This window comes from Hemitrygon akajei, chromosome 6 (assembly GCF_048418815.1).
Source record: "Hemitrygon akajei chromosome 6, sHemAka1.3, whole genome shotgun sequence".
NCBI lineage: Eukaryota > Metazoa > Chordata > Chondrichthyes > Myliobatiformes > Dasyatidae > Hemitrygon > Hemitrygon akajei.
In genome coordinates, this window is record NC_133129.1 from 12,378,710 (window position 1) to 12,401,763 (window position 23,054).

A 23,054-nucleotide genomic window follows, 5' to 3' on the forward strand; every position below is an offset into this window, starting at 1 on the left:
AAAGCCTCCCTCATCCCGCCCTCCCCGGGCGCGGATGCTCTAAGGGACACGTACTCACAAACCCCCGCAGGCTTTTTCCCTTTGTTGCGGACCTGGCCTTTGTGCCTGCGCGCTGGCTATTTGTGAGCCAGTTCGAGTACGCTAGGAAGTGGGTCGCCACAACTATACCTTTTGCCACCCTGTCACCCTGTAAAAAGTGCATTCCCTTTTCTCAGTTCTTCTGTCTCCACCATATCGGTTCTAAGGAATGGGATCTCCATTCCAAAACATCTTCACAAAACGGGGTTTCTCTTCCTCCACCATTGATGCTGCTCTCACCCACATCTGCTCCGTTTTCCAGATATCTGCCCTCACCCCATCTACCCATCACCTTAACAGGTTTAGAGTTCTCCTTCTCCTTGCCTACCACCCACAAGCACATCATGCTCCATGATTACTGCCATTTTCAACAGGATGCCACCAGTAAATACATCTTTACCTCACTCCACACACCACTTTCCATGGGGATCACTCTCAATGTGGCTCCATTGTCCACTTGTCCCTCCGTGATGATCTTCCTCCTGCTACAGACACCTGCCCATTTACTTCCTCCCTCACTACTGTTCAGGGCCCCAGACAATCCTTCCAGGTGAGGCAACACATCATCTACGAGTCTGTCACGATCTTCAGCATAATGATGGGGTGAGACCTGACATAGGTGGGACGATCATTTCATTGAGCACTTGCCACAAAAGGAGTGATTTCCTAGTGGCAACCCATTTGAATTCTACTTCCCATTCCCATTCTGATATGTTGGTCCATGGCCTGCTCTCCTGCCACGATGAAGCCACTCTCAGGTTGGAGGAGCAACACCTCATATTTCTGATTGATTTATCATCCCTCTCAATCACATTCTCCTGCCTTCTCCCCTTAACATTTGACACCCTTAAAAACCAAGAACGTATGAACCTCTGCTTTAAATATACCCAATTGATTTGGTATCCACACCTGTCTGTGTCAATGAACTGCACAGTTCTGGCTACAGAAATTCCTCCTCATGACTGTTCGAACTGGATATCCATCTCTTCTGAGGCTGTGTCCTCTGGTCCTTGACACCACCACTGCTAGAAACATCCTCTTCGTGTCCACTCTATCTTAATTACTGCCAATTACACTGCTGGTGTTTACAGCAGCAATGAAGGTCCTCCATCTTTGTCTGTCCATAGTGTCGCACACAGAGATAGAAGGATTCTTCATTGCTGTTTCTGTAACAATTTTTTAGCTCTGCGCTGAACCCCCGAACCTGGATCATCGCTGGACGACTCTTAGTCTGGTCTCTACTCTTTGATCTATTTGTCATCGGTGACCCTACCAAGAGCCAAAGCACAAGACCCTGACTCCAGCCAACATAGCTCTCCGAGACACTGAGGCACACAAGGCTCCAAACCCTACGACAAAGTTGTGGTCCTTTAGGAGACCACTCTATCTAGGTCTTCCAATATTCAATAGTTTTCAATGAGAGTACCCTCATTGTTCTAAATTCCAATGAGTACAGGCCTAGATTCATTAAATGCTCCTCATATGTTGAATCTATCGTTCCTGGGATCATTCTCATGAACTCCCTCTGGACCCTCTCCAATGGCAGTGCATCCATTCTGATGCCTACAGTCATTAGATTGCCTTCCTTTCAATGCAGAGCAAAGGCTGAAGAGCTCAAGTTCAAGTTCAGTTTATTGTCATTCAACTGTTCACATGTGTACCGTCAGACAAAACAAAGTTTCTCTGGACCACAATGCACAGCACACATAACTCACACACATAACATTAATATTACCACAAATGAGGAATAATAACATGTATTTATAACACAACTTAAAAAGTAAATGGTATATCACTACTGGTGCTTCAGATGTGATGAGACCAAGGTGGTGGCAGGCAGTTCAGTAGTCTTATGGCCTGGGGGATGGCCTGGCTGTCCCCTAACAGTCTTTGTCCTAATGTTATGATACATTATGATATATACCTGATGGTTAGGGGTCAAAGGGATTGTTGGATGGATGGGAGAGATCACTGGCAATGCTAAGAGCCCTGCGTGCGCAATGTACCTGGTAAATATCTCTGATGGGTGGAAGAGAGACCTTAATGATCTTCTCAGCAACCCTCATAATCCTTTGTAAGGATTTGTGGGCTGGTACCTTGCAATTCACATAGCAGATGGTGATACACTTGGTCAGGACACTCTATGGTGCCCCTGTAAAAATTGGTTAAAATGGGGGTGGGAGGCTCAATCACCTTAATCTCCTCAGGAAGCAGAGACACTATTGCACTCTCTTGCCTAAAGTGTTGGTGCTGAGGGATCAGGTGAAATCGTCCATTATGTCTGCTCCCCAAAACCTGGTACCTTTAACTCTCTCCATTAAGAAACAGTGTATGTGTAGTGATGAGTGGTCAGTGTGTACCTTCCTAAAGTTTGCGATCATCTCTTTGGTCTTGTCCACGTTGAGACTCAAGTTGCTGTGCTTGTCACCATTCTACCAGTCTCTTTACCCTCTCTCTGAACAAAGAGATGATGGATCTCCTTTCTTCCATGGCTTCCTGTCCTCTCCTACCAGATTTCCTATTCTCCAGTTCTTTATCTATTTCACCAATTGACTTCCCAGCTCTGTACTTCACCCCTTCCCCTTTCCTGGTTTCACCTATCACCTACTACCTTGTACTTCTTCCTCTCCTCCCCCCACCTTCTTACTCTGACTTCTAATCTCTTTTTTCCAGTCCTGATGAAGGGTCTCGGCCCAAAACATCAACTGTTTACTCTTTTCCATAGATGCTGCCTGGCTTGCTGAGTTCTTCCAGCATTTTGTGTGTATTGCTCAGATTTCCAGCATCTGCAGATTTTGCAAACATGATTTTGTGTCTTTGTTAGGCACTTGTCAATCAGGTGGTAGCAACTGTGTACGGGAGGTTCACCAAGAACTTACCTCATGGAATGGTGGTGTGTGGATGCTTCACGAGGGACTATCGGACCCATGTTCATAATTGTCAGGTATACTTCATCTGATTTCCCTGTTATCGTCCTAATAAAGTGGAGAAAGTATCATTGGGTTTCAGTCACACGGAAAGAGTGTACAGGCTGGGTCTGTTTGTCCTGAAGCAGAGAAGGCCGAGAGGTAACATTGTTGATTTATTTAGAGATTTAGCATGGTATCAGGCCCTTCTGGCCCGACAACTCCATGTCAACCAATTAACTTGAGGCCAATGAACGTAGAACATAGAACACTACCATGCACTCACCACGTGTAAAAAAAACTTACCTCTGAATACTTTCCTCCAATCACTTTAAAATTATGTCCCCTGGTATTAACCCATTCCACGCTGGGAAAAAGTCTCTGGCTATGTACTCAATCTATCCCTTGTACGATCTAGTACACCTCTATCAAGTCACCTCTCATCCTCCTTCACTCCAAAGAGAACAGCCCTAGCTTGCTCATCCTAATAATCCGTACATGTTTGGACTGTGGGAGGGATCTGGAGGAAACCCACACGGTCACGGGGAGAAGGTACAAAATTCTTACAGACTGAGGCGGAATTGAACTCAGGTTGCTGGCATTGTAATACCATTTCAGATTGACTTCCCATTTCCATTCTGACATGTCAGTCCATGGCCTCTTCCACTGCCATGAAACCAAAGTCAGGTTGGACTCCCTTGGTGCCCTGACTTATCAAAAACTGATCAAACTCATCTTTAAATATACCCATTGACTTAGCCTCCATAGCCATCTGTGGCAACAAATTCCATAGATTCACCACCCTCTAGCTAAAGAAATTTCTCCTTATCTCTGTTCTAAAGAATTCTGAGGCTGTGCTGTCTGGTCCCAGACTTGCCCACTATAGGAAACATCCTCTCCAAGTTCAAGAGGTGGGGATGGTTACAAAGTTTTGCAGAGACTCAAGGTTAATGTGGGTGAGGAGAGAGAGAGAGAGAGGTTACTGAAGAACAATGCTCATTTCTCCATTGCTCTTGGAAAGACTGATGGTTTACTCCATATTCACAGGTGCTGGTTACAGTGCCACAGTGCTTGGAAATTCTCCTGCTTGCCCCCCACCAACAGGAATGGACAAAGAGAATTCAGTATGTGATTTTTGACGAGGTAAGTAACTGGAGGTACAGAATCACAGAGTACATAGGCGGGCCCTTCGACCCACTGAGTCTGTACTGACCATTCAGCACATATCTGTTCAGTATTAGGTGTGCTGGTCAGGAAGCTTTCACAATCTACCTCACAATGATGGAAAATAATTTAGTTGAAGGTGTTGACGCCTAGTTTAAACATAGAACATAGAAGAGTACTGCGCAGTGTAGGCTCTTTGGCCCATGATGTTCTGCTAACCTTTTAACCAATTTCATAACCACTCTAACACTTCCCTCCAACTAGCCCATAACCATCCATTTTTATTAAATCAATGTGCCTATCTAAGAGTCTCTTAAATGCCCTTGATATATCAGCTTCTATCACCACTTTGGCAGTGTATTCCAGACACACCACTCTCTGGAAAAAGAACTACCTCTGAACTTTTCTCCATTCACCTTAAAAGGATGTCCTCTCTGGTATTGATCATTGCACTCCTGAAGAAAAAGGTTGCTGGCTGTCCACTCTATTGTCAGGTTGTTTCTCATCCTCCTCCAAATTAAAAATAAAACTAGCTTGCTCAGCTTTTCCTTACAAGATATGCTCTCTAATCCGGGCATTACCCTGGTAAATCTCTTTGCACCCTCTGTAAAGCTTCTACATCCTTTGTATAATGAGGCAACCAGAACTGAACACAATACTGCGAGTGTGGTCCAACCAGGGTTCTATAGAGCGGCAACATTTTCTCATATCTCTTGAATTCAATCCCCTATATAATGAAGGATAACAGTCCATCACGGGTAAAGCCCTTCTCACTATATACACTGACTATAAAAAGTATTTCACCACCCCCACCCCTGCCGGATGTTTTCATGTTTTGTTGTTTACAACATTGCATCACAGTAGATTTAATTTGGCTTTTTTTTTTGACACTGATCAACAGAAAAAGACTCTTTCATGTCAAAGTGAAAACAGAACTCTACAAAGTGATCTAAATTAATTACAAATATAAAGCACAAAATAGTTGATTGCATAATTATTCATCCCCTTTAATATTCCACACCAAATAATCACTGGAGCAGCTGATTGGTTTTAGAAATCACATGGTTAAATGGAGATCTGGTTTTGGAGACCTGGGTGCAGTCAAGGTGTTTCAATGGATTGTAGTAAAAATACACCAGTATCTGGAAGGTTCAACTGCTGGTGAGTCAATGTCCTGACAAAAACTACACCATGAAGACAAAAGAACGCTTCAGTGAACTTTGTAACAAGGATATTGAACAGCACAAGTCAGGAGACAGATACTGTACAAGAAAATTTCCAAGTCACTGAATATCCCTTGGAGTACAGTTAAGTCAATCATCAAGAAATGAAAAGAATATGGCACAGCTGTAAATCTGAGCAGGCCATCCTCAAAAACTGAGCAAGAAGGGGACTAGTTCGGAAGGCCACTAAGAGACCTATGACAACTGCGATGGAATTACAAGCTTTAGAGGCTGAGATGGGAGAGACTGCACATACAGCTGTTGCCTGGGTGCTTCACCAGTTGCAGTTTTAGGGGAGAGAGGCAAAGAGGCTACATCAAATCTCAGCTAGAGTTTGCCAGAAGGCATGTGGGAAACTGTGAAGTCAGCTGGAAGAAGGTTCTATGGTCTGATGAAACCAAAATTGAGTTTTTTGACCATCAGACTAAATGCTATGTTTGGCGTAAGCCAAACACCGCACATCATCAAAAGCACACCATCCCTACTGTGAAGCATGGTGATGGCTGCATCATGCTGTGGGGATGCTTCTCTGCAACAGGCCCTGTAAGGTTTGTGAAGGTAGAGGGTAAAATGATTGCAGCAAAATACAGGAAATCCTGGAGGAAAATGTGCAGTCAGATTGTCAGGAAGGGCAGGCAGGTGATGGGACTTAGTTGTAGCCAACAGGCTGAGTATCAAATCATTAGGGATGCAGAATCAGAAAGGATAGCAAATGCGTTACTCAAGGTGTTGTATCTAAATGTGTGTGGTATAAGAAAGAAAGTGGATGGTCTTGTTGCACTATTACAGATTGTCAGGTATGATGTTGTGGCCATCACTGAATCATGGCTGAATGATGGTTGTAGTTGGGAGCTGAATGTCCAAGGTTACATGTTATATCGGAGGGATCGGAAGGTAGGCAGAGGGGATGGCGTGGCTCTACTGGTAAAGAATGGCATCAGATCAGTAGAAAGATGTGAACAGGATTGGAAGATGTTGAATCCTTGTGGGTTGAGTTAAGAAACTGCAAGGGTAAAAGGACATTGATGGCAGTAATATACAGGCCTCACAACAGTGGCTGGGAGGTGGACCACAGGTTACAAAGGGAAATAGAAAAGGTGTGTCAAAAGGGCAATGTTATGGTAGTCATGGGAGATTTTAACATGCAGGTCGATTGGGAAAATCAGGTCAGTAATGGATCTCAAGAGAGTGAGTTTGTTGAATGCCTAAGAGATGGCTTTTTAGAGCAGTTTGTCATTGAGCCTACTAGGGAGTCAGCTATACTGGATTGGGTGTTATGTAATGAACCAGAGGTGATTAGGGAGCAAAAGGTAAAAGAACCCTTTGGAATCAGTGATCACAATATGATTGAGTTCAACTTGAAATCTGATAGGGAGAAAGTAAAGTCTGATGTAGTAGTATTCCAGTGGAGTAAGAGAAATTACAGTGGTGTGAGAGAGGAGTTGGCCAAAGTAAATCGGAAGGAGCTGCTGGCAGGGATATCAGCAGAGTAGCAATGCCGTGCATTTCTAGGAAAAATGAGGAAGGTGCAGGACACATGCATTCCAAAATATGAGGAAATCCTCAAATGGTAAAATAGTACAACGGTGGCTGACAAGGGAAGTCAAAACTTATATAAAGGCAGAAGAAAGGGTATGCAACAAAGCAAAAAATTGTGGGAAGATAGAGGATTGGGAAGTTTTTTAAAAACCTACAGAGAGCAACTAACAAAATCTTTAGAAGAAAAAGATGAAATATGAAAGCAAGCTAGTAAATAATATCAACATGGATAGTAAAAGTTTTTTCATGTTAAAAATAAAAGAGAAATGAGAGTGGATATTGGACCGCTAGAAAACGAGGCAGGAGAAGTAATAATGGGGGACAAGGAGATGGCAGATGAGCTAAATGTGTATTTTGCATCATTCTTCACTGTGGAGACTCTAGCCGTATATCTGACATAGTGCGTGAAGGAAGAAAAGTGGGTGCAGTTACTGTTACAAGAGAGAAGGTGCTCAAAAAGCTGAAAGAGCTAAAGGTACATAAGTCACCCAGACCAGATGAACTGCACTCTAGGGTTAGAGATTGTGGTGGCATTAGAAATGATCTTTCAGAAATCATTGGACTCTGGCATGGTGCCAGAGGACTGGAAAATTGCAAATGTCACTTCACCCTTTAAGAAAGGAGGAAGGCAGCAGAAAGGAAATTATAGACCAGTTAGCCTGACCTCAGTGGTTGGGAAGATATTAGAGTCAATTGTCAAGGATGAGGTGATGGAGTACAAGGTGACACAGGACAAGATAGGACAAGGTTTTCTTCAGGGAAAATCCTACCTGACAAACCTGTTGGAATTCTTTGAGGAGATTACAAGTAGTAAAGAGAAAGAGGATGTAGTGGATGTTGTATATTTGGACTTTCAGAAGGCCTTTGACAACGTGCTTACCAAGTTAAGAGCCCAAAGTTTAACATGGTTAGAGGCAGCGAGTGCGAATAAAAGGATCCTTTTCTGGTTGGCTGCCAGTGACTAGTGGTGTTCTGCAGGGGTTGGTGTTGGGACCACTTCTTTTTATGCTGTATATAAATTATTTATATGTTCGAATAGATAGATTTGTTGCCAAGTTTGCAGATGATATGAAGATTGGTGGAGGGGCAGGTAGTGTTGAGGAAACAGGTAGGATACAGAAGGACTTAGACAGATTAGGAGAATGGGCAAGAAAGTGACAAATGAAATACAGTGTTGGAAAATGCACGGTCATGCACTTTGGTAATAGAAATAAATATGCAGACTATTTTCTAAATGGGGAGAAAATCCAAAAATCTGAGATGCAAAGGAACTTGGGAGTTTTTGTGCAGAACACCCTAAAGGTTAACTTACAGGTTAAATTGAATTGAATGATATTTATTGTCATTATACATAGGTACAATTAAACTCTGTTTGGCTTCCTCTCAGGCAATCAAACAAAGCAGTAGATAAAAACAAGTCAGTAATGGAAAAACAGTATTAAATAGATAAGTTGCAGAAAATAAGTTGCAGCAGCACCAGAATATCACAGTGATGCACAAAGTGCCATTAGTGCAAGTACTTGAGTCCTTGTGTGTGCTCACAGTTTCAGTCATTGTTCTGTGGGAGTGGTGTGATGGAGGCCACAGCTCTGGGGTAGAAGCTGTCCCTCAGTCTATTTGTTCTGGTTTTTAGTGTCCTGAACCTTTTGCTGGACGGCAGCGGGTCAAACAGGGAGTGTCCGGGGTGTGTGGTGTCTCGGGTTATGCTGATTGCTTTCCTCCTGAGTCTGCTGGAATAGATGGTGTCCAGTCCTGGGAGCTCCATCCTGACAATCCGCTGGGCCACCTTCACCACGCGATGCAGGTCTTGTCGCTCAGTGGCTGTGCAGCTAGCACACCACACTGGTGCTGTTGGTCAGGATGGTTTCAATTGTGCTTCTGTAGAAGTTAAGTAAGAGCTTTTGTGGGAGTTTGGCCTGTTTCAGCTTTCTGAGGAAGAAGAGTCTTTGTTGTGCCTTGTTTACAAGCAGTGAGGTGTTGGTGGTCCATGTCAGCTGTTTTGACAACTTAACTCCAAGGAACTTTAGGTGTTCCATACTTTCCACTACCTCTTCATGTTTATGGAGGGGGGTGTGTACTCTGTCCTCTGATCTCCTGAAGTTAATGATCATCTCTTTTGTTTTAGAAGTGTTAAGGATCAGATTGTTGTCCTTACACCTCTCCATCAGATGATCCACCTCGAGCCTGTAGGCTGTTTCATCCTCATCCGAGATCAGGCCAACCACTGTGGTATCGTCCGCAAATTTAATTATGGAGTTGGAGGTGTAGATGGGGGTGCAGTCATGTGTGAAGAGTGTGTAGAGCATAGGGCTCAGCACACAGCCCTGCGGGGTGCCTGTGTTTGAGATGAGGGTGGTGGAGGTGTGCTTACCAATTCTGACTTGCTGTGGTCAGTCTGTGAGAAAGTCCATGACCCACGAGCACAGGGAGGAACCAAGGCCAAGAGTGTTCAGTTTGCTGACCAGTTTATGGGAGATGACTGTGTTAAATGCAGAAAGAACTGAAATCCACAAATAACATCCTTACATAAGTGTTCAGTTCCTCTAAGTGAGTCAGAGCAATATGGAGGGCTGTTGTGATTGCATCCTCTGTGGAGCGGTTTGCCTGGTAGGCAAACTGGTGTTTGTCCAGATGAGGTGGGATTATAGCCTTAATGTGTGAGAGCACAAGTCTCTCAAAGCACTTCATGGCTATGGGTGTCAGCGCTACAGGGCGATAGTCATTCAGGCACTTCACAGCTGATTTTTTGGGCACTGGGATGATGGTGGAGGTTTTAAGGCATGTTGGAACAGTAGCTTGTTGCAGTGAGAGGTTAAATATACTTGTAAACACCTCAGCAAGCTGGTCGGCACATGCTTTCAGTACCCGGCCGGGCACTCCGTCTGAGCCAGCTGCCTTACTCGCATTCACCTTCCTCAGGGTGGATCTCACCTGATGTTGCTTAAGGACCGGTGTGGACTCATCGTCAGGTGGGTTGATGAGTGGAGCAGCCTCCTCCCTCTGAGTATCAAAGTGGGCAAAGAACTGGTTTAGGACATCAGGCAGTGTGGGTCATCATTTGGCAGCAGATTATTGGTTTTGTAGTCTGTCAGCACCTTGATGCCTTTCCACATACTGCGGGGGTTGTTGTTCTCAAACTGATTTTCAATGCGCAATTTGTATTTGCGCTTTACACCCCTGATGCCCCTGTGGAGATTCCCCCGTGCTTCACTGTAGGCTTGTTTGATTCAGTGATGAGGAAGGCAAATGCAATGTTTGCATTCATTTAAATAGGCTTAGAATACAAGAGTAGGGATGTGATGCTGAGACTTTATAAGGCATTGGTGAGGCCTAACCTTGAGTATTGAGTATTGTGAATAGTTTTGGGCCCCTTATGTGCTGGCATTGGAGGGGGTCCAGAGGAGGTTCACAAGGATGATTCCAGGAATGAAAGGGCTATCATATGAGGAACGTTTGATGGCTCTGGGTCTGTACTCGCTGAATGAGAGGGGAATCTCATTGAATCCTTTCAAAAGTTGAAAGGCCTAGACAGTAGATATGTAAAAGATGTTTCCCATGGTGGGAGTCTCAGACAAGAGGGCACAGCCTCAGGATAGAGGGGCGCCCTTTCAAAACAGAGGTGCAAAGAAATTTCTTTAGCCAAAGGGTCGTGAGTTTGTGTAATTTGTTGGCACATGCAGCTGTGGAGGCCAGATCACTGGGTGCATTAAAGGCAGAGATTGATAGGTTCTTGATTGGAAATGGCATCAAAGATTTGGGGAGATGACCGAGAACTGGGGTTGAGGGGGAGATTTAAAAAAAGGATCAGCTATGATTGAATGGCAGAGCAGACTCGATGGGCCAGATGGCCTAATTCTGCTCCTATGTCTTATGGCATTATGATCTTATAAATCCTAATGCAGTCTGCAAAAAAACTGCAACTTGGGAGAAGAGTTGTTTTCCAGCAAGACAATGACCCCAAGCATAAAGCCAAAACTACACAGGAATGACTTAAAAACAAAAAAGTTAATGTCTTGGAGTGGCTAAGTCAGAGTCCAGCTCTCAATCCAATTGAGAATTTGTGGTTGGATTTAAAAATGGCTGTTCACTCATGATCCCCCATGCAAACTGACAGAGCTTGAGCAGTTTTGTAAAGAAGAATGGGGAAAAATTGCAGTGTCCAGGTGTGCAAAGCTGATAGAGACAGACTCAATGCTGTAATTGCTGCCAAAGGTGCATCTATTAAATACTGACTTGAAGGGGGTGAGTAATTATGCAATCAATCGTTTTGTGTTTAATTATTGTAATAAATTTAGACCACTTTGTATAAATTTGTTTTCACTTTGGTATGAAAGCGTTTTTTTCTGTTGGTCAGTGTTAAAAAGCCAAATTAAATTCACTGTGATTCAGTGTTGTAAAACAATAAAACATGAAAACCTCCATGGGGTGAACACATTTTATAGACATTGTACATGGAATGTGTTGCAGGAAAACAGCATCGGTCAGCAAGGACTCCCATCACCCAGATCATACTCTCTTTTTACTTCTGCCATCAGGAAGAAGGTAGCAGACTCACAGCACCAGTTTCAGGAACAGTTATTACCCCTCAACCATCAGGCTCATGAACCAACAGGGATAACTTCACTCAACTTCACTTGCCCCATCACTGAATTGTTCCCACAATGTGACAACTCACTTTCTAGGACTCTTTATACCATATTCTCAATATTCATTGCTTATTTATTTATTTATCTATCTATTTATTTATTATTTCTTTCTTTTTGTTCTTGCACAGTTCGTTGATTTTGCACGCTCATTGTATGCCTAGTTGGTACAGGTTATCATTCATTCATTTATTTATGGTTATTAGATTTATTGAGTATGCTTGCAGGAAAATGAATCTCAGGGTTGTATATGGTGACATACATGTACTTTGATAATAAATTTTGTTTGAACTTAATCACCCTACCAACTTGAATGGTAACTTTGAGAGATCTATCGGCTTGGAACCTGAGATCCCTCTCTTCCTCATTTTGATGTAGGAGAATTGACACGGGTCTTTGCTGATACAGATAGGTTCATGTCATCTTTGTGTCCGTCTGAAAACCATCTCTCTTGAGCAGCCTGCCTCCTGGTGTGGACAAGTGCTCTGGGCTTGTTCTTGTGCATATGACAACAAACTCCACTTTAACTTTGACATTGACAACACTGTTTACAAAGCTGTCTGGTAACCTTCAAGCTGGAGGAACAGTAAAGGGAAATGGGCAGTCGTGGTTTTGGGATGAGATTGTTCATCTGCATTGAAAGCAAAAAGGGTTATAGACAGTGTATGGAGGTGGTAGAGAAAAAGCTAGTGGCTGATAAGCAGGTGAGGTGGGAAAGGGGTGGTAAATAGGCAGATGAGAGGGTGGGGTAAGAATGGATCTGATGCAAGAAGCTGAGTGATGATCCACCCTGTGGGCACCTTATTAGGTCCCTCCTATACCTAATAAAATGTCCATGAAGCGTGTTCGTGGTCTTCTGCTGCTGTAGCCCATCCACTTGAAGGTTGTTGAGCTGTTGTTGTAACCTGTGGTTATTTGAGTTACTGTTGTCTTCCTGTCAGCTTGAACCAGTCTCTAAGTCTCGTTTATTATCAAAGTACGTATGCAGAGTGCAATTCTGAGATTCATCTTCTCTAGACAGCCACAAAACAAAGAAAATTATAGAAATCGTTCAAAGAGAAACATCAACCCACCCCCACCCGACAAACTGAGAAAAAACAAATACTCAAACGGCAAGAACGTCCAATCCCAAACCCACCCTGCACAAAAAAATGCCAGCAAATCGTGCCAAACATCAACAAGGAAGATCAGGCGAAAACACAGAACATAAAAATCATCAAACTGAAAGAACCCAGTCCAGAGAGAGGGAAGAGAGACTACTTGAACGCAGAGGCAGAGCAGCAAGAGATAGGCCATCACACACAGACACCTTATCCAGCAACGAGGGAGAGATAAGCCGTCACACACAGACACCTTATCCAGCAATGAGGGAGAGATAAGCCGTCACATACCACCTTATCCAGCAGCAATGAAAGATGTGTCACAGCTACAAGTGAGAGTCAAGTAGTCAGTGCTGAACACTCATTCACCTTCCACAAAGGAGAGTCTGGCCATTCTCCTCTGACTTCTCTCATTAACAAGGCATTTTTGCCCACAGAACTGCCGCTCACTGGATATTTTAGCTTTTCCCAATTTTTCTCTAGGGAGTGGTAACTCTAGAGACTTTTGTGTGTGAAAATGCCAGGAGATCAGCAGCTTCTGAGATACTCAAGTGACACCAACAATCATTTCACAATCAAAATCACTTAGATCACATTTCTTCCCCATTCTGAAGTTTGGTTTGAACAATAACTGAGCCTCTTGACCATGCCTGCAAGCTTTTATGCATTGAATTGCTGTCATGTGATTGGCTGATTAGATATTTGCATTAATGAGCAGGTGTAACTAATAAATTGTGTACAGTTTTGGTCTCCAAATTTGAGGAAGGACATTCTTGCTATTGAGGGAGTGCCACATAGGTTCACGAGGTTAATTCCCAGGATGGCGGGACTGTCATATGTTGAAAGGTTGGAGCGACTGGGCTTGTATACACTGGAATTTAGAAGGATGAGAGGGGATCTGGTTGAAACATATAAGATTATTAAGGGATTGGACACGCTAGAGGCAGGAAACATGTTCCCAATGTTGGGGGAGTGCAGAACCAGAGGCCACAGTTTAAGAATTAGGGGTAGGCCATTCAGAACGGAGTTTCACCCAGAGAGTGGTGGATATGTGGAATGCTCTGCCTCAGAAGGCAGTGGAGGCCAATTCTCTGGATGCTTTCAAGAAAGAGTTACCGGTATATAGAGCTCTTAAAGATAGCAGAGTCAAGGGATATAGGGAGAAGGCAGGAACGGGATACTGATTGTGGATGATCAGCCATGATCACAGTGAATGGCGGTGCTGGCTTGAAGGGCCGAATGGCCTACTCCTGCGCCTATTGACTATTGTCTATAAAGTGGCCACTGAGTGTAAGTGTAAGTGACAGAAGGTTGAAGAGGAAGATGGAGCATAGAACAAAGACGGAAATAGGAACTGGCAGACACAAAAAGCACTGGAGTGGGAACTGGCAGACATACACAGCACTGGAGTGGGAACTGGCAGACACACAAAGCACTGGAGTGGGAACTGGCAGACACACAGAGCACTGGAGTGGGAACTGGCAGACACACAAAGCACTGGAGTGGGAACTGGCAGACGCACAAAACACTGGAGTGGGAACTGGCAGACACAAAGCACTGGAGTGGGAACTGGCAGACACACAGAGCACTGGAGTGGGAACTGGCAGACACACAGAGCACTGGAGTGGGAACTGGCAGACACACAAAGCACTGGAGTGGGAACTGGCAGACACACAGAGCACTGGAGTGGGAACTGGCAGACACACAAAGCACTGGAGTGAGAACTGGCAGACACACAGAGCACTGGAGTGGGAACTGGCAGACACACAAAGCACTGGAGTGGGAACTGGCAGACACACAGAGCATTGGAGTGGGAACTGGCAGACTCTCAAAGCACTGAAGTGCTTTTAATTTCAACCTAATTTTGTTATATACACTTTGCATTAAGAATTGATTCTGGATTAAATTAGTGCCTGCGATATTCACATAATTCCTTAACGCCTGAATCCCCAACCCCATTCTTGGGTGAATTAATTAACTCTTGACCTTGCATTACAGGTGCATTGCCTAGGTGGTGAGATCGGTGCAGAAGTTTGGGAGCATCTCCTGGTGATGATCCGTTGTCCTTTCCTGGCCCTGTCAGCGACCATCAGCGATCCGCAGGACCTGGCGCAGTAATTCCACCCTAAAGCTTTTCCATGTTTGTGTAGGCCTGGAATTTCCTCAAAGTGGGCGATGACCTGCTGGCTAATTTGAACGGGTCTATCAGAAACTCCAGTGTGTTAACCCCTCCCCCCCCCCCCCAATGCACCTCCCTTCATCAATATTCTCTGCCTTCTGCAGTGGGAGGAGCAAAAGTCTTTCCTCCATGTGCCCCTTATGCATATCTTGGGTCCAGCTGGAATTTATTCAGGTTTGACACTCAAATGAAATGTGTTCAGTTCCTCTGTGTATACACAGACTTTACTGCAGATCAGTACAGTGCAGGAACAGTCCCTTAAGCACATAATGTCTGTGCTGCACCCAATGCACAATTCAGCTAAATCCCTTCTGCCTGCACATGATCGTGTGAAAAGAGATGGCACAGACTGGGCCTATACAGTACTAGCATTTGGAAGAATGATACAAAAGGGTGGAAAATGCTTGTGAGCACGATGATAAGAATAAATTTCTTAAGCCCCAATGGGAATTGGAATTCTCTACCCAAAAGGGCTGTAGACAATTAGGTGCTGTGTTTATTTAATAGATCCTTGGATTTATTTATTTAGAGATACGGCCCTTCTGGCTCACCAAGCTGCACCACCCAGCAACCCACCTGTTTAACCCTGGCCTAATCACAGGACAATTTACAGTGACCAATCAACCTTTTAACCAAAGCATGTGGAAATCTCCCATGGTCACTGGGAGAACATACAAACTCCTTAAAGATGGCTCTGGAATTGAACCCTAAACTGTGATGCCCTGAGCTATAATCTAGCCACTATGGCACCCTATATGACTTGGATTAAAGGGAATGGGGTTAGTGACAGAGTGGGTCTGAGATAAAGCATCTTGAATGGGAGGGTTGATGCCAGAGACAGAATGACCCACTTTGCCTCTGTCTATTTCTTGGTCAAAGTGTATGTGGGAAACCACCCCATGAACTTTTACTGAGCCTGTGCAATGTCATTCACAGATGGCTGCAGTCGGTGAAGACCTACTGGGAACGAATAGAGAGGGATTCTGAGAAACCTTCCTCTGCAACCACGAAGCAGATGGGCAAAAGAAAGGAACGCACTGAAAGACAGTCCTTCAAAGTGAGACTAGGTACTGACCAACGTGGCTGAAGAGGGCAATCCTTAGTGCAACTTTTGCCTGTAGGTTTTGTAGAGATTTGCCAGCATATCATCTGGGTTAGAGGGTATGAACTTCAGAGAGTTTGGACAAACTTGGGTTGTTTTCTCTGTTGTGGTGGAGGCTCAGGTAAAACCTGACAGAGATTTATAAGATTAAGGGAGGCGTAATGTAGACAAGTAATATATTTTTCCCAGGGTCAAAATGCTTAATAGAAGAGGGCATGCATCTAATGTGATAGGGGATAATTTCAATGGAGATGTGCAGGGCAAGATTTTTACATGGTGGTGGGTGCCTGAAATGCACTGCTGGAGAGGAGGAGAGTAGACTCTTAAATAGGCACATGAATACGGAGAGAATGGAAGGATATGGACATTGTGTAGGCAGAAGGAATTGTTCAGTTACCTGTTTAATTAATTTGTCATAATGTTGAGGACCTAAGGGTCTGATCCACGTCTCTGCTCTAATACATCCTTCGTAGTTTGTGCTAAAACTGAAGTGGTACTGTAGCTCTGTATCCAATGCCCAGGAATGGAAAAGCCTACAGGAAGTGCTGAACACAGTGATGTCCATCAGAATCAAAGCTCTCCCCACCACTGAGCACAACAACGGTACAGTACTGTGCAAAAGTCTTAGGCACAGTAACTAGGGTGCCCAAGACCTTTGCACAGCATTGTAGTAATTTTACACATTGCACTATACTGCTGTCTCAAAAAAAAAACAAATTTCATAACATGTGAGTGATGATTAACTTGATTCTGATATGGGTCTCTATTGTGGATTAAGAGTGGGAAGGGGACCAGGAGAAGGGAATCATGGTTGGGAAAAGGGGAAGGGAGAGGGGAGGGAGCAGGACACACCAGAGAGACATTCTGTAATGATCAATAAACCAATTGTTTGGAATCAAATAACCTTACCTGGTTTCTCAGGACTGGGTGTGTCTGCACCCTCCACACATTCACCCTCCCCCACCCCGGCTCTCCTTCTCTGCCACCTGTCCCTCACCCTTCCCATGGTGCTCCATTCTCACTATTTCCAACATCCTTTGCTCCTGGCAGATTTACAAACTTGCTCTCTGCTCCATATTGACAAATACAGGACTGTGCAAAAGTCTTAGGCACCCTAGCTAGGTATACAGTATGTGCCTAAGACTTTTGCACAGTCCTGTACAAGGAACACTGCCACAAAGAAGTGGCGTCCGTTATCAAAGTCCCCACCATCCAGGCCATGCCTTCTTCTCACTACTACAATCAGCAGGAGGCACAGAAGCCTTTACGTCCCATACCACCGAGTTTTTACCTTGTACTATTTCAATGGCACAGGGGGGCACCTCATAAAGCAGCCTCTGAGTGTACAAATGAAAAGAAAGGGTGAGAGAGGGACTAAAGGAAAATTCCCCAGTTTCAGTACAAGCAGAAAGAAAGAACCAGTTATCAAACATTGGAGGATTCAGTAGTGATTCCTGCAAGCTTAGTGTGCCTAGACAAAAGATAAGGTATTGTCTCTCAGTCTGTTTTGTGCCTCATTGTAACAGGAACTCACAGATAGGGAGGTCAGAATGGAGGTGGGATATAGAATTAAAGTTCTCTATCCCACTAAAGTTCATTGAGGATGCAGGGTGACTTGATAGAGTTGAACAAGTGGTAAGAGGCACAGATCGAGTGGACAGTCAGACACTCTTTCCCTAGGTGGAAATGGTTAATACGAATCAGAATCAGTTTTGATATCACCGGCATTATGACGCGAAATTTGTTGACTTTGTGGCAGAAGTAGAACACAATATTGATTGGTTGTTTACCATACAGCAAGGAGTAGGCCCTTCCAGCCCTCCGAGCTGAGCCACTCAGCTACCCCCTAGGTTTAATCCTAGCCTAACCACAGGGCAATTTACATTCACCAGTTAACCTACCAACCGGTAGGTCTTTGAAATATGTGAAGAAACCAGAGCACCCAGCAGAAACCCATGCGATCACAGGGAGAACATACAAAACTCCTTATGGGCAGTGGTGGGAATTGAACCCCAGTCTCTGGTATTGTAAAGTGTTGTACTAACCACTATGCTACTGTGCCGTCCAATGCATAATAATAGGAAAAAAAAGCACTGAATTACATTAGTGTGTATATATAAAAGAATTAAATAAATAGTGCAAAAATAGAAATAAAGAAGTGGTGAGGTGGTGTTCATGGGTTCAATGTCCATTCAGAAATTGGATAACAGAGGGGAACAAGTTGTTCCTGAACCGTTCAGTGTGGCTTTCAAGCTTCTGTACCTCCTTCTTGCTGGTAGCAATGAGACTGAGGTATGGCCTGGGTGATGGCCATAATTTTAAGATGATTGAAGGGAAGTATAAGGGTGGGACTGTCAGAGGTAGTTTTATTTTACATGGAGAGTGGGGGGGGGGGGGATCGTGGAATGCGCTAACATGTCTGGTGGTAGAAGCAGACATTTAAGAAACTCTTAGATAAGCACATGGATCTTAGAGAAATGAAAGGCTATCTGGGAGGGTAGGGGTAAATTGATCTCGGAGTAGGTTAAAAGGTCAGCACAACAAATGCCCTGTACTGTGTGTAGTGTTCCATGTTCTGTGCTCTATGTGCACAAATTCTGTGCTGGTAACCTTGGATGATAATGATGTCCAGAAGGCATCAGGAGTTTCAAAACTTGATGAAGGTAACAAAAATGACTTTAAAAACCCCTGTAAGGTCATCCTCAACTTACCAACTTTTCTGAAAAAGATGCAGCCCATCCAATGCGGGAGGAACTCAGCAGGTCAGGCAGCATCTATGGAAATGGTGAAATAGTCAATGTTTCTAGTCGAGATCCTTTATCATGAATCTAGACTGTCTTCATCATCAAGCCCTTAAATCCTGTTAAGATCCTTATGATGCAAACACGAGGAAATCTGCAGATGCTAGAAATTCAAATAACACACACAAAATGCTGGTGGAACACAGCAGGCCAGGCAGCATCTATAGGGAGAAGCGCTGTTGACATTTCAGGCCGAGACCCTTCGTCAGGACTAACTGAAAGGAAAGATAGTAAGAGATTTTTTTTTATTTTTAAATTTTTTTATTAGTTTTTCAAAACATTTTACAAAATTAAAAACCCCAAATCCCAATGAGGAGCATTAATACAGAGCAAGGTTAAGCATACAATAACAATATGCTACACAGGAAGAGAATTTAACAAAAAAGCACCTAAATTAAAGACGTGAGCTTAGTGTCCTCCCCAAACCCCACAACACAAGAAAAAAAAAACAATTCCAGACCAACCACCACACAATATAGAGAGTATAAGTCCGGACAGTCAAACTCCCAGACTGTAAATACACTTAGCAACAGAGGATAATAATGCCTACTACCAGAAAAAAAAGGGAGCTGAAAGCAAGGGACTGAAAAGAAAAAAAAACCCTAGTCAAGAGGAAGGTTATGAAAGTACTCGATAAAAGGCCCCCAGATCTTATGGAACTTTAAATCCGAATTGAGAACTGAATAATGAATTTTTTCGAGGTCCAAGCAGGCCATAATGTCGTTAAGCCATTGCGCATGAGTGGGCGGGGCAACATCTCTCCATCTAAGGAGGATCAAGCGTCTCGCCAGGAGAGAGGCAAAGGATAGTATTCGGCCTTTGGTCGGACCCAGACATAAATCTGTCTTGCCCCAAAAACCAAACAGAGCAATTAAGGGGTTAGGTTCTAGGCGCTGATTCAGAATACCCGATAGTGTAGTGAAGACATCTTTCCAGAATTTCTCCAAGCTAGGACAGAGCCAGTACATATGGATGAGAGAGGCCACGCCCCTCTTGCATTTATCACAGAGCGGACTAATGCCAGGGTAGAATCGAGATAGTTTAGATTTAGACATATGGGCTCTATGAACAATCTTAAACTGTAAGAGACAATGGCGAGCACAAAGAGAGGTTGAGTTAACCGATTTGAGAACTGAGTCCCAGCTCTCCTCGGATAAGGAGATATTTAAATCCTGCTCCCAGGCCATTTTAATTTTATCCACAGGGGCCCGTCGTAAGGCTGCTAGTTTATCTTGGATAATTGAAATTAAACCTTTACCTAGTGGATTAATGGAGAGAAATAGGTCCATAGCATTTGTCGCAGGCATTTCAGGAAAGTTAGGAATTAAAGGAGCAGTAAAGTGTCGGATTTGGAGATATCTGAAAAAGTGAGCGTTAGGCAGGTTGAACTTAACAGAGAGCTGTTGAAAAGAAGCGAAGCGGTTATCAATGAAGAGATCTTCAAAATGTCTAATGCCCTTCCTGTACCAAACATGGAATGCTGAATCGAACGTGGTAGGTAAAAAAAGGTGATTATGTGCGACAGGGCTAGAAATGGAAAACCCCTGGAAACCATAGCATTTTCTGAACTGAGCCCATATACGCAAAGTGTGTCTAACCAGAGGATTAGCTATTGATCTGGGCAGACTGCTAGGGAGTGCAGAGCCAAGAAGTGCAGATATAGATAATTCTTTAGTGGAGCTCAACTCCATTGCCACCCAGTTAGGGCACTCAGGTTGACCGTGGAAGAAAGACCAGAAAGCAGCACAACGTATATTAGCTGCCCAGTAATATAAGCGAAAGTTAGGTAAAGCCATGCCACCCTCTTTTTTAGATTTTTGGAGGTGGATTTTATTAATTCTAGAGCGCTTATTCTGCCACAGATATGACAAAATAATAGAGTCTAAGGGATCAAAAAAAGATTTAGGAATAAAAATTGGGATAGATTGAAATAAGTATAAGAATTTGGGGAGAACATACATTTTGATGACATTGATACAACCTACCAAGGACATAGATAGAGGTGACCATTGTACCAGACTCTGTTTTGTAGCATATGAAAGGTTGACAAAGTTTTCACGAAAGAGATCTTTAAACTTCCTTGTGACTGTAATTCCAAGATAAGTAAATTGATTATGGACTACTTTAAAAGGGAGATCTCGAAATATTAGTTCTTGTGCTTCTTTATTAATTGGGAAAAGTTCACTCTTATGTAAGTTGAGTTTATAGCCAGAGATCTGGCTAAACTGGTCAAGAAGTGAAAACATTAGAGGTAAGGATGTAGACGGATATGAGAGAAAGAGTAAGTCATCAGCATAGAGAGAGACTTTATGTTCAACACCCCCTCTCCAAATCCCGGTCAGTTCAGGACATTTTCGAAATGCTATCGCCAGAGGTTCTATAGCCAAATCAAAGAGAAAGGGACTTAAGGGGCATCCCTGACGGGTGCCACGTTTGAGATTGAATACTTGGGATTTCTGAAAGTTAGTTAGAATAGAAGCAGTAGGACACAGGTACAGCAATTGGATCCAAGAGACGAAACTTTGGCCGAGGTCAAATTTTTCTAAGACTGCAAAAAGGTAGTTCCACTCTATACGATCAAATGCTTTCTCCGCATCAAGGGAGATAACACATTCTGGAGTCCCAGTTGGAACTGAGTATAAAATATTAAATAGACGCCGAATGTTAAAAAAAGGGAGACGGTTTTTAATAAAGCCTGTTTGGTCATCAGAGATAATGGAGGGAATAACGGTTTCTAATCTATGAGCCAACACTTTAGCTAAGATCTTTACATCAACATTGAGCAGAGAGATCGGCCTGTACGAGGAACACTCTGTTGGGTCTTTGCCTTTTTTTAAAAGAAGAATAATAGATGCCTCATTGAAAGAGGGTGGCAATTTGCCGTAGTTAAACGAATCAGATAATACTGAAAGTAACTGAGGAGAAAGAAGTGAGGAGAATGATTTATAAAATTCTACAGGGAACCCATCAGGTCCAGGAGATTTCCCTGAGGACAGTGCAGAAATTGCAAAAGATATTTCTTCTAGTGATATAGGCGCATTAAGTTTGGCTTTGAAATCAGATGAAAGTGAGGGGATATTCAGATTCTGTAAAAATTGATCCACAGAGATATTGTCATTCAGGGATTCAGAGGAATAAAGCCGAGAATAAAAATTTTAAAATGCGTCATTAATTTCTAAATGATCCGATGTAAAGTCTCCGTTCTCCTTCCGGATCTTTGTAATATGTTGTTTGGCTTTAGAACGCCTCAGCTGATTGGCTAGGAATTTACCAGACTTATCCCCATGAATGTAAAAGCGGCTCTTGCTTTCGAGAAGTTGGCGTTCGACAGGTTGAGTGGACAGAAGGTTAAATTTAGTTTGGAGTTCAACGTGCTTCTTGTATAATTCAGGGTTCTTAGTTTGGGCATATAATTGATCCACATCTTTAATCTGGTTAATGAGGTCTGCTCGATCTGCATGGGATCTTCTATTGAGATTTGCTGTGTAAGAGATTATTTGACCCCTCAAATATGCTTTCATGGCATCCCAGACAATCTGGGATGGCACTTCAGGTGATGTATTAGTGTTAAAATAGAAGGTTATCTGGTCTTTAATAAATTTTACGAAATCATCATCCAATAATAAAGTTGAATCGAACCGCCAGTGTTTGTTCCTCTGAGGGAGACCGGGAAAGTTCAGAGAGAGGGTAATTGGGGCATGGTCAGAAATCAGTATACTCTGATAGTCACAAGTGTGGGCAAATGGGATAAGTTGGTTATCGAGTAGGAAATAGTCAATTCTAGTGAAGGTATGGTGAACATGTGAGAAAAAGGAATAATCTCTCTTCGTAGGATGGAGGAAACGCCATATATCAGAGATACCAAAATTAGAGAGAAACGACTGAATAGCTAAGGCAGATTTGGTAGGTGATCTGGTAACAGAGGACGATCGGTCCAGTTTAGGATCCAACCAACAGTTAAAGTCACCACCCAATATAAGAGAGTATGAGTATATAAGTAAGTCTGGTAGTGAGGAAAAAAACCGTTCAAAAAAGTTAACATCATCAAAGTTGGGGGCATACAGGTTTGCTAGTGCAACTTTAGTGTTATATAGTTTACCAGAAACAATAATAAAACGGCCATTTGAGTCCGATATTTTATTATGGAGTTCAAAAGGAATATTTGAGTTAATAAGAATGGAGACTCCCCTAGCTTTAGCGGCAAAGGATGAGTGAAAATGCTGACCCGCCCACTTGGACAGAAGCCGGGAGTTATCGAAACAACGAATATGAGTTTCTTGGAGGAAAGCAATGTCAGCTTTGAGTTGTTTAATATGTGC

At 43.3% G+C, this 23,054-nt stretch overlaps 1 protein-coding gene across 2 annotated transcripts in view; it reads left to right on the forward strand.

Annotated features, from left to right (window-relative positions):
• Positions 1 to 23,054, forward strand: part of LOC140728861 (probable ATP-dependent RNA helicase DDX60) — a 176,981-nt gene that overhangs the window by 63,713 nt on the left and 90,214 nt on the right. For both annotated transcript variants that reach the window (XM_073047895.1, XM_073047896.1), the window contains exons 17-20: positions 2,903 to 3,022; positions 4,032 to 4,127; positions 14,652 to 14,767; positions 15,769 to 15,899. In XM_073047895.1, the coding sequence (XP_072903996.1) occupies positions 2,903 to 3,022; positions 4,032 to 4,127; positions 14,652 to 14,767; positions 15,769 to 15,899 (463 nt within the window). The remainder of the gene's footprint in view (positions 1 to 2,902; positions 3,023 to 4,031; positions 4,128 to 14,651; positions 14,768 to 15,768; positions 15,900 to 23,054) is intronic.